Source organism: Pteropus vampyrus, unplaced genomic scaffold, assembly GCF_000151845.1.
Source record: "Pteropus vampyrus isolate Shadow unplaced genomic scaffold, Pvam_2.0 Scaffold18, whole genome shotgun sequence".
NCBI lineage: Eukaryota > Metazoa > Chordata > Mammalia > Chiroptera > Pteropodidae > Pteropus > Pteropus vampyrus.
The window spans coordinates 164,760-180,254 of NW_011888799.1; the positions used below are offsets into that span (position 1 = coordinate 164,760).

General features: G+C 46.0%; 1 protein-coding gene across 1 annotated transcript in view; it reads right to left on the reverse strand.

Annotated features, from left to right (window-relative positions):
• Positions 1-6,496: 6,496 nt before the first annotated feature.
• The window catches only part of CUNH6orf222 (chromosome unknown C6orf222 homolog), an 11,833-nt gene continuing 2,834 nt past the window's right edge, over positions 6,497-15,495 (reverse strand). The window contains exons 3-11 of the mRNA XM_011354816.1: positions 15,107-15,171; positions 14,639-14,879; positions 13,432-13,563; positions 12,210-12,271; positions 11,643-11,883; positions 10,671-10,805; positions 9,712-9,776; positions 8,099-8,356; positions 6,497-6,532 (exon numbers count right to left, since the gene is read on the reverse strand). Of these exons, the coding sequence (XP_011353118.1) occupies positions 6,497-6,532; positions 8,099-8,356; positions 9,712-9,776; positions 10,671-10,805; positions 11,643-11,883; positions 12,210-12,271; positions 13,432-13,563; positions 14,639-14,879; positions 15,107-15,171 (1,235 nt within the window). The remainder of the gene's footprint in view (positions 6,533-8,098; positions 8,357-9,711; positions 9,777-10,670; positions 10,806-11,642; positions 11,884-12,209; positions 12,272-13,431; positions 13,564-14,638; positions 14,880-15,106; positions 15,172-15,495) is intronic.

Here is a 15,495-nt window from a genome sequence, read left to right on the forward strand (position 1 = left end):
TAGGATTATTTGTTCTAGCTCTCTGAAAAATGCCATTGGTATTCTGATAGGGATTTCATTGACTCTATAGATTGCTTTGTGTAGTATTGGCCATTTTAACAATGTTGATTCTTCCTAGCCACGAACAGGGTATATATGCTTCCATTTATTTGTATCTTCTTCAATTCCTTTTTTCATTGACTTATAATTTTCTGAAAACAGGTCTTCTACCTTCTTTGATTCCCAAGTATTTTATAGTTTTCAATGCAATTGTAAATGGAATTGTTTTCTTAATTTCTCTTTCTGAAAGTTCATCATTGGTGTATAAAAATGCCACTGTCTTCTGAATATTTATTTTGTAACCTGCTACTTTACTGAATTCATTGATCAGTTCTAACAGTTTTTTGGTGGAATCTTTAGGGTTCTCTCTATATAGTATAATGTCATCGGCAAATAACAAGAGTTTTACTTCTTCCTTTCTAATTCAGATGCCTTTTATTTCTCTTTCTTGTCTCATTGCTGTGGCTAAGACTTCCAATGCAATGTTGAAGAGGAGTGATGAAAGTGGGCATCCTTGTCTTGTTCCTGATCTCAAGGAAAATGCTTTAAGCCTTTCCCCATTGAGTATGATGTTAGCTGTAGGTTTATCATATATGGCCTTTATTATGTTGAGGTATGTTCCCTCTATTCCCACTTCACTGAGAGTTTTTATCATAAATGGATGCTGGATTTTGTCAAACGCTTTTTCTGCATGTATCGATATGATCATATGGTTTTTTATCTTTCGATTTGTTAATGTGGTGTATCACATTAATTGATTTGCAGATATTGAACCAACCTTGCATCCCAGGAATAAACCCAACTTCATCATGGTGTATGATATTTTAAATGTATTGCTGAATTTGGTTTGCTAATATTCTGTTGAGGATTTTTGTATCAATGTTCATAAGAGATATCAGCCTACCATTTCCTTTTTTTTGTAATGTCTTTGCCTGGTTTTGGAATCTAGGTAATGGTGGCCTCATAAAAGGAGTTAGGGACCCTTCCCTCTTCTTGAATTTTTTGGAATAGTTTGAGAAGAATAGGTGATAATTCTTTTTGAATGTTTGGTAAAATTCACCTATGAAGCCATCTGGTTCAGGACTTTTGTTTTGGGGGAGGTTTTTAATTACTGATTCTATTTCATTGGTGATAATCAGACGGTTCAGATTTTCTGTTTGTTCTTGACTCACTATTGGGAGATTGTATGTTTCTAGGAATGTGTCTGTTTTTTCCAGATTGTCCAATTTGTTGGCATATAATTGCTCATAGTATTTTCTCATGATCCATTGTATTTCTGTGGAGTCCGTGGTTATTTCTCCTTTTTCATTTCTGATTTTATTTATTTGAGTCCTCTCTCTTTTTTCTTTGATGAATCTGGTTAAAGGTCTGTCAATTTTGTTTATCCTTTCAAAGAACCAGCTCTTGGCTTCATTAATCATAAAGCAAATCTCTTAAGTGGCTTTTAGTGTAAATTGAGATTTTCAATTTTGATGTATCAGGTTGGTTGGCTATAATGGGGCCTGGCTACTTGCTCAGGTCAGTCTAAGGGGTATGAAGCTGTGGGAAATGTTCTCAGTGGACATAAAGGGAGGGAAGTCGTAGGTGAAGAACTTAGAAATGATGAATCTGTGTCCTTTCCCTAGGAAGCTGTGAGCCGAGAAAGCAAACTTGAGCTGGAACAGGAGAGAACCTGACAACTCCAAGTTCAAGCCTTCTCCCCACTGTTCTCAGATGCCCACCCCTCACCCTTGGCCTTCTGGGGACTAAGGTGGCACCCACTACCAAGACTGTTGGTGTAGAGAGTCCTGCTTCCTCCAGGCGAGAACTTGACTAAGCATCTTCTCGGCTTCCCTGTGGTACTTCCAATCCTTCCACTACCCTGCTCTGGACAGAAGGATGGACAGGGACAGACGTCAACATAGACTGGAACTGAAGAGCCTTCCTCCAAACCCCAGCCCAAGTTTGCTTTTTTGAAATGAGCCAGATCAATCCTAGCCCGCGAGATGTAGTCTATAGGGCAAACCTCAGGGGATGAGGAAGGTGTCAGACAAGGCTGAGCCATGGACGCACTTCCCTGTTTTTTGTGGTGTCAAGAGACCAAGTTCTTCTTTTGTTTTGTTTTTAATTCACACAGCATAACGAAAGGCTCCACTTGGAACCACTAGACTCCACCTCAGCTGCTCACTAGACTCCCCTGATGGAGTTAATCTGGCACGCGGGCTTTAAGAGCTCCCTAGGGACTATGTGGTGCAGCCATGTTGAGCTGGCCGCCCTGTACTTCCCTGAGTCCCGGTGAAGTTGTAGAGGAAGCGAAAGGCCTACTACACCTGCCCCTCACATCTCCCAACCCAAATGAGGGCAGACTTTGCTGTTTCACAAAAGAGACACCTTCAGCCTCAACTTTTCCAGCCTGTCCAGGAAAAAATTAGCCACTCTGCTCCCCAGAGTGTGCATAACCTGCAGTGCCAGCCAGGCTCAGTAAGGAAGGCCTGACCGCCCACAGGCCTCAGAGGCATTTGCTTAACAAATCCTGGAATGCAAAATCCAGAGGCCTAGATGGAAAACAACCTTGAATTGGACTGGGGCACATGAGGATGATGCATACAAATTTAGCCATAAAGAATGGGAAGCTATTATGGCAAGGAGTCCCAGGTAGAGCTACATTTAACAGAACCACGTCAGGGAACATGAGTCTACGCGAGCCCCCTTCAGAAGGTTCTGCTTGGAAGAGCCTGAACGTACTTTTGAGAGACCTGAGCAGAATCAAATCGCAGATGTGAGTGCCCTCTCTGCTTACTCTCATATTAACTGTTGTTTTAACTCAAAGCCCGTACTTAGAACTGAGATGCTCTGATGTTACAGTTATAAGTATCAATAAATGCCCTTGCATATTTTTCTTCATTTTGCTTAATTTCCCATTTCCTCATTTTGAGGTAATTGAGAGACTAGTTCTTGCATTAGTTCCAGGTTTGCCAGATAAAATACATGAAACTTTGTTAAATTTGAATTTCGGATAAATGATGAATTATTATTTAGTGTAAGTATGTCACCAGTAATGCAATTATTTGTTGTATATCTGAAATTCAAATTTAACTGGGCCACCCATATTTTTATTTGCTAAATTTGGCAACCCTAATTAGTTTCTTTCTCCTTTTTATACGCTTTTTTTTTCAAACCAACACTAATGGATTGTTTTTTGATGCAACAGTCAAATTGAGAGGTCTCACTGGTACAAAGATCAAAGCCATAACACTCTCTGGCTTTCCAAACAAGCATATCTGAATGACACCTACAATCCAGCCCTCCCTGTAACCTGGCTAACACCCTGAACTCAACCAGTTCTCAGCTGACCCCATTATCTCTGATTCACCCACTTAGCTTCCTGATTTCTTAGGGTGAGAAATTAGGTTAATTATGTCCAGATGTTACTTGCCCACTTTTTAAAAGGCTTTCAAAGCAGTATGGTCTCCCATGTACCCCAATGCTCTTGAAAGCCTCCATGGTATAAAATGAGAGAGGCCCACCCTCAAACATTCTATATTCCTAATGGCACAAAATTCCCATAAACCATTAGCATCCCAAGGGTAGGAGCTATGTCTTTTACGTGAGACCTGGAACATAGTTAGTGCTCAATAAATATTGGTTGAATAAATGACCTAATGGATTAGACAATAATGGGGAAGGCACAAAAACAGGAGTTCTTAGAGCTGGGTCCCAGCCTAGTTCTGTCTGTAGCTGACTGTGTGACTTTGAACAAGTCACTGCCCCACTCTGAGCCTTAGCTTTCTCATCTGTGAGACAAGGATAATACTGCCCTCTCCTGCCCTCCTCAAAGCCATCACTGTGAGCCTTCAAGTGTTGGGAAATGGAAACGTGGTTTGAAAAGAAGACAAGCTATGCACACAAAAGGGTTACCTCCCCAGGAAGCCACTGGAAGAACTCACATGTTATCTGAGGGAAGGGAAAGGAAGCCTTAAATGTCTTTCAGTGGCGACCACATTTTCTAGACTGAAAACCAGGCACTGTATTCTCTCAAGTCTATCTGGTTCTGAGTTTGGGCACCAGAATTTAGGCACTAATAAGACAGATGATATAGAATCACGACTGGCCCATATTTTCCTAAACACGTAATTAACTGTCACCTTAAGAGTCACAGAGTTATAGAATCTCAGGTCTGGAGGTCATCAGCTTATGGTCGACTAGACTAAAATCCAGGACTCCTGATGCCCAGCCCAGAGCACTTTTTTTTACTGCCTCAGCAAGTTGGCACTCCAAGGATGGGACACCCGGAAAACATCCAGAGAGAACCCCCAGGTAGAGACAAAGAGGCTGACTCCAATAGCCTTGCAGTAACCAGACTGGCCTAGATGTGGCTGGTGTATCCCCAAGCCTCCATTGTGAATAATAAGACCTTTGTGTGAGTCAGTTTCTTTATTTGTTCAAATAATGAAGTACAAAAATGAGACTTAGATGCCAGCATCGGGAACTCATACCAAATACTCATACAGCTTAAAGAACATCATTCCAAATAAGAAACTACATACAGAAGGTTCCTGACCCTCAGTTCAGAATTGATTCTGATCCTTCACTGTGTTCCTGAACACTGCCTGTGTTCCTGAACAGTGCCGAAAATAAATCCACAAACAGCTCATCTCTCCCCACTTCTTAGAAGCAATAAAATTAAATGACTTTCAGAATATGCTTAGTTGAGATTCCTAAAACTTTGCCTCAGATTTGAGGCCAGTCCCATCTGAATGCCCAAGCCCTCTCTGCCCAGGGCTTCTCATCCTCCCCAGGTCCACCCACCGTTCTCACCATAGGTTCAACAGCAAAACAATGTTCACTGTGGGTAACAAAATTGAGTTTGCCATGCAGGTTTTAATACCCTCTCCCCTATGGCCACGTGTTCCAGGCTGTGTTCACGGCTATAATATCAGATGCCCATGTAGATAATGGACACACGGTAAATTGTCCACCTGAGCCAAGCTGTTGAAACTGTTCAGTTGTGTGGAAGGCAGAGCCTCTAACAACTTATACCCCACCTTCGTGCAAAAATAAGAAGTTTCTTTCCTGTAAAGTATCTTTCTCAAGACACTTTACTGCCTTCAGCTGGGAAATTGTCATAAATCTACAAATCCACAATGTCTAGGAAGTAAATAAGGGCATGATGCTCTTGAACAGTGCACACCTGTGCAACCATCCATGGTGATCCAGCTTGAAGCCCTTCCCCATTTCCTGAAAACTACCCAGACTATGGCCATAATAAAAATAACAACATACATGGACATGGCACTATGTAACTTTCAGAACCCTTCACATTCATTTTCACTGACTCTTGGCAAACTCCCATGAAATGGGAGAGGTGAAACGATCAGCTTTATTTCTTTGGCGACAGAATTATAGGACACTGAGAGACCACTGATCCCCAAGCCACAGGTCTTCCCTTATCTGGGGCTGCAGAGTCCCTGGGAGGCATCTACAAATCCATCTGGGCATTAAGCACTGTCAGTCAACTGAATAAATTATGTGTTGTGCATAATTGCACATCTATTTAAATGCATGTGGACATTCTGGTGAAACAAAAATTTACTTTTAAGACTCATTTAAAACTAACACCTGAAAAAATGTCAGCAGGCCTTCTATATGATAGTAGGCATAGTGTTAGCCCCTGTGGATCAAGAAAATGAATGATGATAAAAAAATAAGATTAAGGATTTGGTAACTCTTAAAGTAAAAACCAGGAGACTCACCCAAAGGCACGTAGGCCAGCACTAGAGCCGTCCCCAGAATGCAAGGGCTTTGACTCCCAGTCCAATGCTCCAGACCAATGTTCATCGAGAAAGTGCCCCCATGTCCACCCTAACCCACGATTTAGAGACAGAAGCAATGGTTGCACAATTCCAGCTGAGGAGCAATGCCTCCCAGAGAATACCTGGCAGAACTGCCTGGATCTTAGTTCTCTGCCTTATTCGTTCATTCATTCATTCATTCATTCATTCAGCAAGGACTTAAAGATTGCCTTCAGCTCAGTAGGGAGGGTGTATTTAGCCACAAAGTAAAAGCACTCACTACTTCTCTTTAGGAAGATTTCAGCAATGTAGACCAGAAGAGATCCAATGGGTCACCTAGTCCAGCCCAGAACCCAAGGTCTGGACAGGAGAGGGGACATGTATAGGGTCTTGTAACAAGTTTGAAGCAGATCAGCAGTTGGAGCCCTGAGTCTCCTAACTCCCAGTCCAGTGCTTATCTCTCCCAACACAGTATCTGCCTTTAGCTTTGTGGAAGAATGTTTTGTGCATTCTCAGTCTCAGTAACTCCATGGCGATGCATGTACACAGAATGGCTATGCACTCTTATCTGCAGTCATGTTTGCAAAGCACTGGATTGGGACATCACGAAGCATCTTCAAGCTCTCCTGGCTAAAGCCATCAGCTGTTTGGCTCGTTCAAGGGCATTTGAGTTCAAAGCTCAGCTTTCAATCTGGACTTTGGCTCTCAGGACTTGTGATGTTCTGCGGGGAGAAGAGGAACATAGGTTTTAGCCAGAGCTCAATTATTTGTGGGTCCCACTCTGATAACAATAGACTTCTCATTAATCCATCAACGTACCACACTAGCTCCCACCTCTGAGTCTTTGCTCACACAGTACCTTCTGCCTACAGTGTTCTCCTGGTCCTGTCTCCCCATCTACAACTCTCCATCGTCAAAAGTAAAAATCAATGCCTGCCGCCTCCTAGAAGTCTCCCAGAACTGACCCACTTTATAGACCTGTGTTACCCCTAATTTAGCATTTAACTGATATTTAATTTTGTCAACAGTAAACATTCTGTCTTTTCCACTAATAAAACCTTCCACAGGCCCTCACAGCACTTTGCACACTATATATTGGTTGAATGAATAAGTGAATGAATGAATGATTAGTAAAACCAGAGGACAGAGTTAGGGCTACTGAGGATGTCAAAACCGATCTTCACAAAAAACTCAGATCCCTTCATAAACTATTACCTAACCCGTCTTAGAAGGCAAATTATCTGTAATATCCCAGTTCTCTGGGAGAAGACAATGAGGCTGACAAAAGAGAGGTCTAAGGTCACAGGAATTTTCATCAGGAAAACAAGCCAAAGTTGTGCAGGGCATTGGAATAACAAGGTACATGTAACATAAAATAAGACTGGCTTTCTTGCAAGACTTAGCACATGGCTTCTAAAGGTAGTTCCAGGAGAGGAAGACAGAGTGTTTGAATGATGGTGACATCATTGCAATAACACTCTGATTCCCCAGGGGACCATTTGGATGTAGAAATTCTGGTCCCATTTGTCCAACACCAATAAACAGAACATTTATTCCTTTAAAGTCATGCTTTCATTCAGTAGCTTCTACTCTATAGATCTGGGTCTAATGTTTGTAAGCAGGTTATCATAAGTGATTTTGAAAAGGGTGGGGAAACCTATCGGAGTCCTCAGAAAACACGTGAAAACTCATATTTTTTTTAAAAATCAGTGGTCAGTATTATTTCTAAAGGGAACTTCTCAGAGCCTTAGGGGCGGGGAAAATGTGAAATCGATGGGAAGAGTGAGAGTAATGGCAGGGGAGAGGCCATGATGAAGGTCAGTGAAGGAACACCTTCTGGAAGCCTTCCAGAACCAGACAGCGCATGGATTCTTCTCATCTACCTCCACCTATCACCCCTTACTTTAAATGTAATCTTACTGTGTTTTGTTACTTAAATTTTATGACAGTCTTGAACTGAGAAGCCAAGCAGCAGAACCCATGAAATAATAAGAGGGCAAGCTAAGATAGCAGCCAGTCCAGCATTCCATACTGATAGCAAAAGGTATGAAAGAATGCACATAGTTAGAGACCAGAGCCAAATAAAGAAGATGCTAATTATCGAGCAAAGCCAGTGAGAGTTTGGGGAAAGGAAAAGGTCACTGTGGTGTAGAATTGTCTCAGCAAGGAGTTGGCATTTGAGCTGGACCCTAAAAGTTCTGAATTAAGCAGGAGTGGGGAGAGGATAGTAAATAAATCCTGCATGACCATGAGCCTGTCATCACTTGTGCCTCATTGCCCTTTCTCACCTGCTGGGCTTCCCTGTACGAGAATTGGGGGTAACTGTGTTGTCTGTAGCGCAGACCCATGAACCTGAGGACAGCATGGTGGTTGTTCCCAGCAAATTTGTTAGCCAAGCCAAAGGCAAACTGGTAGCGTCTCTCAGCGAGGTTCCGGTCAGGCTCAGTGGAGCTGGCCCCCTGTCTGCTCAGGGTGGCTGCCAGCTTTATGAGAGAGGAGTCTGGGAGCTGGTAAAAAAACCTCTTGAAGCTGGGGCGTCGCCTGATCTGGAAGCAGAAATGAAGGCAGGTCATCAGTATTGCCAGTAGGTATCCCTGCCCACCAACTGCCCCCTCCCTCAACTCCACGCAGCCAGGCTAGGCACACCTCATTGCCCCTGAGGTGAGCTCCCAGATAAATTCCTCCACCACCCACAGGCACTCAGAATCTGCTCTGCAAGGTCTGGCTGCAAATAGCAAGACAAAGTAAAAAGAAAGAAAAGAAAAAAAAATACAGGTCTTTGGATCCAGATAGTGATGCTTAAATCTCACTTACTAGTTGTGTGACCTCTCTGAGCCTCTGCTTACTCATGTACAAAACGGAGATATAATAATATCCCCACCCTCCTTGATTATTATTGGGAGAGGGGATTAAGGGAGATAGTTTATGTAAAATGTTTTGTGCAGAGTAGATGTTGGATGGATTTTAGTTCTCACCCTAAGACTCCTCCTCTTCCTACCCAAAGGTCTTAGATTGGGTTCCCCCAGAGGCAGACTCAGAGACAAGGTCTCAGGTGCATTTCTTTATGCTGTAAGTAATCCCGAGAAACTGATGGGGAAATGAAGATTGAAACAAGGATAGGAAGGCAGCCACACACGCTGGCATCTGGAGCTGAATTCCCTCGGGGCATTCCAGGAACCAGCTACTCAAAGTTCTTCCCCCGCTATCCCCCAGGGAGAAGAAGCTGAGTATGTACCCACCAGCTCCCACGAGCCATTAGCTGAGGGCTGCTCCTGGGGAGGTGGAGGGTGTTAATTCTGGCCTGCCACGGGGTGGCAAAGTGGCTCTGGGGGCCAGTCTTCAGGCAAAAAGATGCAGGTGCTGGCGTTGGGAGTGGCCAGTGTACACCAAGGTCAGGTGCCAACAGTGTCTGCTACACTGATCGCTCATCAGTGACCTGTACTCACACCTGATGACCTCTTCATATGTGACCTGTGTTTGTCTCTCCAAGTAGACTGTGAGGTTTACAAGGGCAGGGAACCTTCTGTTATAGGCAATCTAGCAGGGGAGGAAAATCTAAAAGCTTGAAGTGTGTGCCAGGACCTCCCCCAATCCAAATCCTTCCAGACTCCCGGGAGGAGGCTTCCAGGGAGGTGGGACGTGAGCTGAACTTCAAGGAGGATTTGGATCAGGGGAGGTTCTGGCTGGCAGGGGGAGCCACCTGAGCTTTATATTATCTTAAAGTAACATTTATCTCATCTGCTACATGTGTGGCATTTTCTATATACGCACTAAACTTTGTCAGGTAGATTTTTATCCCCAATTTTGCAAAAAAGGAAAGCGAGTCTCAGAGCGGTTCAGGGACACACCCAAGGTCACCCAGATACAGAGATGGAGATTGACCTCAGGTCTCAGTTCTCACCTGCTCCCCCAAATGGCTATCCATTTCTTGGAGAAGGGCCACCAGCTTCTGGATGATCAGCTCCTCTGAAGATAAAAAAGAAGGATTGTGGGACTGTTGAAAAATTCTGCAGTAACTCATTCATCGACTACAGACAATATTCTGTCTCTAAAACCCAGCACACAGATTAGTTATGAAGGGGAAAGAAAAAATCTTCCCCAAACTAGAGCTAGAGCATGAGAGCTTTGTTTGGGTTTGCCTTATAGAAACAGAAGGGACTTTGGCCTGCCACGCTCGCCTATAACCACATTCAGCTCCATCTGACAGATGGGAAATCTGAGACCTCCCAGTGTCTCTTACCAAGGCTACAGAGTAGTGTGGTCGAGAATGGGCGTTGGGGCCAGGAGCAGCTAATCAGAACGCAGGGTGGGGAAACCCCAGGGCTACTGCCGCAGCAGGAATATGCTCCCATCAGCCAGGGCTACAAACGGCCATGTGGCCAGTGGCTGCTCATACCAAGAGTGAATTGTACATATTTAGGAATCGGTGGACCCATTGTTATAAACCGTTGGCACACTGAAACTGGCCACGGTGGGAATATTTATACCACAGAAATCTGCAAATGCTATAGATCACGGCTTCCCCCTCCTTGACACCCCACCCCGACACCAGTAGCCTTTTGCCAATAAAGCACTGGTTATGAGACCCAGAGCAAGCTAAGAATTTAATAAAATATTTAAACAAAACAATGGGGTGAGGTTAAGTCACATCCCATCGAACAGATACATGTTCTCTACTTGAAGAAAACTCTCCACCTCCAACTCTGTCCCAAAGACCCCAGTTGAAAGGCCAGCCCTGTCTTCTCCCTGCCCTGCTAGAGTTTCCTGGATATTTGTCAGCTGCCCTTCCAGTTCCCTACTTGGATTCAGCCTGCGAAATCTAAGGGGAACCATCCCAGGTGAGAGCAGAGAGGTACTAACTAGATTCACACGCTCCATCCTGCAGAGGTCTCCCTTCTGGCTTATTGTGGCTTCGGGCCTGGGAGGGTGCTTCTGAGGATCCAACCGGTCCCCCTTCTGCAGACAAGGACTCCGGGAACTCGAGACCCTCCAGATCTGAGGGCAAAAAAGAAGATGGTATGAGTGTGCTTGTACCTGTCTCAAATCCAGTGACTCAAATCGCTATGTCCAGGTTCTGACAAGAAGCTGTCCGAAGGCATTGGCACAAGAGGGGTCGGTTTCCTAGGCTCCTCGGTGAACCCCTAGCCACCCTGGACCCACCTCAGAGGAGTTCACAGGGCTCTATTTGTCCCCTCCAGAAATCTCATTCTTTCTTCCACCATCCCCCTCTGCCTCCTCTCAGTCTAGGAGGAAAACAAGCAGGCCTGCCAACAGGTCCCACCAAGTGAACACATTTCCCCTTTAACTCCCCGAGGCTTCGCCTAGTCACACAGCCTGTCAGAACTTCACTTTCTCTATCTGTCCAATGGCAGTAATGAGACTGGCCTCACAGGGTTGTGAGCTGGCTAAACGAGATAACATGTGTGAAAGCACCTGTGGTAAACACTCCGTAAATGTAAAGGGAGGAGTCATTATATACCGGGGGCCCTCGCACTTAGGTGCAGTGAAAAGAAAGCCCAGGTCATACCTCCTTCGTCAAAACTGGGGCCTCTCTTTTTTCTATTAGCTTTCCAGGTGATTCTGATGCACTGCTTTCATACCACATATGTCTTTAAGTGTCTATGTGTGGGGGTGGCGGGAGGGAAGAGTGTGTTGTGAGTGGTGGGACCTACCAGTAAGCAACCTCTCTCCTCTACAGCCCAACTGCACCTCCCCACTCCGCTCAGAACAGAGAGCAGAAGTCAAGACTAAACAAGAGGCCAGCCGCTGCCCTGGAGGAAGCCTCAGGTCAGAGGCAGCCTCTGTTACCGTGGCAACACCAGGCCTACTCACCAAGGCTGCTGGAGATGGAGGACCGATGGCCCCCAACACACAGGGGCAGATAGCTGGGCCTCTTGTGTGGCCGGGACTCCGGGCTGGAGGCATCTGCAGCCCCCGCTCTCTTGGGCTCCTTGGAACCATGTTTTTTATGAGAAAAGGGTTTTCTGAAGCTGGATTTTTTCTCTTGGGATTTCTTCCTGCAGGGTGGGGCTTGGTTTTCCACAGCCATCACTGGCTCCTGGACTTGAAGTTGCTGCGGATAAAATGAGAGAATCTGAGTCAGGGCCCTCGACTTTGAAGAAACTGCAAGTGAGGTGAGGAAAGAGACCAGCACGCTCTGAAACAGAGACCCACTGTGGACCAGAGCGGGTGGCCTAGAGAGAAGAGCCACTGATGCTCAGAGATGGAAAAACAAGTTTGGCCTGCAGCAATCAGGGGAGGCTCAGAGAGGAGGAGGGACAGGAGCAGGGCTCTGGCAAGATGTGGAATTGAGGGAGGGGCAGGGAAGGCATTACTCCAGGCAGGGGCAGGCGTGTCCACAGTGAGGGTCATGGTTTCCCTGGGGAATGTCCTCCTCACCTTCTCTCCTTCCTGCTCCTCCACATCTTGGAGTAGGGCAATGATCTTCTGGATAAATTCTTCTAAAAAAGAACAAAGTGGTTGCTTATACTCTACTGCTGAGAAAAGCTTTTCTGTGGTCCATCTTTATTTCCTAAGGCCCAGGTGGCTCCCTGGGTGATTCTCACAGGTCTCCAAAGTGCTAACGAGCTTGCATTTGTGATTGTCCCCCATTCCAGACCCAGAGGGACCCACAGAGTTCTCAGATGTGACCTGAGGGCAGAGCTGGTTTCAAGGGAACATATTCACTTATCTATTTACCAGTGGGGGCCTAGATGCGCCACATTAGGTGTGAGAAAAACAGCTGAGGCCCCTGCCTCCGGGAGAAGGTGCCGCAAGGCCATCTAGAAAGGTCTGGTCCCACAAATCCCCTTATCCCTCTTCTAGGTAGAACAGGGACCCGTCTCGATTCCTCTTTGGGGCACATTTTTTTGTGTGTGTATGAAAAGTTAACAAGGCAGAAAGGGGGAAGTGAGAGAGGCAGATCTTTAAAAGTATCTTCAGACACACAGAACTGACAGTGATCATATAATTCTAAGCTTGGCTCTGCCAGTGATAAAATAATAATAGTGACAATAGCTACCATCTGTAGAGCTTCTCTCCTATGGCCCCTTCCTATCCTCTTTACTTTTCCTGAGGCTTTGCATAACCACAACAATAATAATAACAATAAACGACGGCTAACATTTATTAGCTACTAATGGGTACTGCTCCAAATGCCTTATCGTCATGAATTTGTTTAGCGCTTCCAATGACTCTAGGAAGTCGGTACTATTATTATCCCCATTCTACAGATGAGGAAACTGAGACCAAGATGAAGCAACTTGTCCAAGTTCACACAGCTTAAAGACATCAGAATCCAATTCAAACCCAGCCCTAAATCACACCATCTACCAAGCTCTTGCTGTGGGGCCAGTGCTTTCCACACAGCGCTTTATGTCCGAGTCACCAAAGAGGGTGTCATCACTATTGTGGTTTACAGCTGAGGCTCAGACAGGGTAAGTTACAACAGTCTGGCTCAGGGCCTGTGCTCTGAACCCCACGCTGTCTCTCCAGCCTGCTGCACTCAGAGGGAGGTCAGGACAAGTCACTGCCTCTCTGGTTCAGTTTCTCTTCCACAAGTGGAGGGGTCAGGCTAGACGATTCCCACGGGACCTCTGAGAAAAGGAGAGGGGGTACTGACTGGATTCCGAGGCTCTGTCCAGATGCAAGTCCTCTTCTAGTCTCTGGCTTCCTGCTTGGGTGGAAAGCTCCGAGGAACTTGGACCCCCACTATCTGTAGACAAGGACTCTTGGACTTCAGGTTCTTCCAAGCCTGAGAAGAGAGGTGAAATAATGGGAGTGTTTCGTCAGTCAGAGGGTGTTGACTACTGCAAAAAAATTAGCGGAGCCTCTACCTTGTGCTCGCTCGTGGCCAGATCGTGTGGACGGTGGAGTGAGCCAGGGCGGAGGTGAGCAGGGGTGGAGGTGAGCTGCTGGGCAGGGCCATGGTTCCGGTTTATTGCCCCAGATCCCTTATCCCTTTGCACTTTCACACACCTGGCTTCCTTGGTTTTGCCCCACTCACCTCCCTCCCCTAGCAACCTCACCCCTTCACCATCATCTTGGCCTGATTTAGGAGTTAGAGTAAATGCCTGATTCCATAGAATTAATGAACACATCAGGCCAGAATACCCTGCACGAAAATCTCTCCCCTTATGGCCTGAGACTTCACCACTGGGGATCCACTCTTTGGTGTTAAGCATTGCCCTCTCCTTTTTAAAATGTAAAGTCCCTTGGTCAGGATGACCCACTCTGCTGTTCCCCTCTGACACCCAAGACAATCCTTCCTCCCTCTGGCTCTGACTCCGTCATTGATGGGCCATGTGACATTGAACATGTTATTTGACCTCCCTAAGTATCAGTGCCCTCATCTGTAAAATGGAGATAATAATATGTACTTCATAAAATAGCTGTGAGGACCGATTGAGTATAGATTTGCACTAGGTATGTGTCTTATTTTAAAGGTGAGGAGACTGAGGCACAGAGATGGGGAATGACATAGAATGAACAGCTCAGAACCCAGGTCTCCTGACTCTCAGGGTCCAGTTCCTTCCTGCACATGCATCCCACGCCCAGGGTGTGGAAACTGAGGCTTCGGAGAGCTGAGGATGGTGGGGATCCCTGAATACAATTTCCACTGAGGGCTTAGCTGGATTGCCTAGATGGTGAGGTTTCGTGTGTGGAGGCGATCTGCTGGCATCCCTTTTCTCCTCCCCACAGTCTTCCCCCCATTGCTCAGGGAAGAGCAAAAGTCAGGACTGGGATGGCAGCTCTTAAAGTGGCCAATTCCAGCCCTGGGGAAGCTTCCAAAGCTGCAGTGTTGCTATGGTAACTGTGAGCCTGCTCACCAGGACTGCTGGAGATGGAGGGCCGATGGCCCCCAACACACAGGGGCAGAAAGCTGATCTTCCTTGATGGCCGGGACTCCGGGCTGGAAACATCTGCAGCCTCCATTCTCTTGGACTCCTCAGAGCCATGTTTCTTAAGTGAAAAGACTCTCTTGAGGTTAGACTTTTTCTCCTGGGATTTCTTCCTGACAGCTGGTGCTGGGTTTTGTGGAGACACCTCTGGCTGAGAGGCTTGGAGTTGCTGTAGGGGAAAGAAACTGAGTTGGGTCCCTGACCTGGAGGAGATGGGAAAGCTCCCTGAGAAGCAACCAAGTGCTTCAGGGTGGCCTCAGGCAAGGGAGGCAACAGAGCCCAGAGCAGGAGAGCTAGGAGGCATGGAGGACAGGTAGGGCTTGAGCAAGGAGAAGGAGGTGGTGGAGGAGAAGACAGCAAGCCCCTGGGGATCTACACACACAGTCAGCTCCTCACCTCTTCTTCCCACTGGTCTCCCACTTTTTGGAGAAGTTGCACTATCATCCGGATGATAATATCCTCTGGAAGAAAGTGAATGTACCTGGTTAATCTTTCTAGATGCACAGAGAACTCTTTGTAATAACTGTCTTGGACTTCTGAGACCAACGTGGGCCTTCTGTATCAAATGAGGGTCCTCTTAGGCCACAGAAGTGGTGGAAAGCACCACATCCCAGGGTCTGGTCCTTCTGAGAGAGGGTTGGAAGATCCACAGAGGAAGGGTACTGGTCCAAAGCATAAACTTTTATGCAGAAAATTTCAGGTCAGTCTTTCAAACATTCAACTTGTGCCCACTATTTCCTTTGAACTTTACAGATCTGTAAATATCTCCTTTAGGTTCAGCAAAC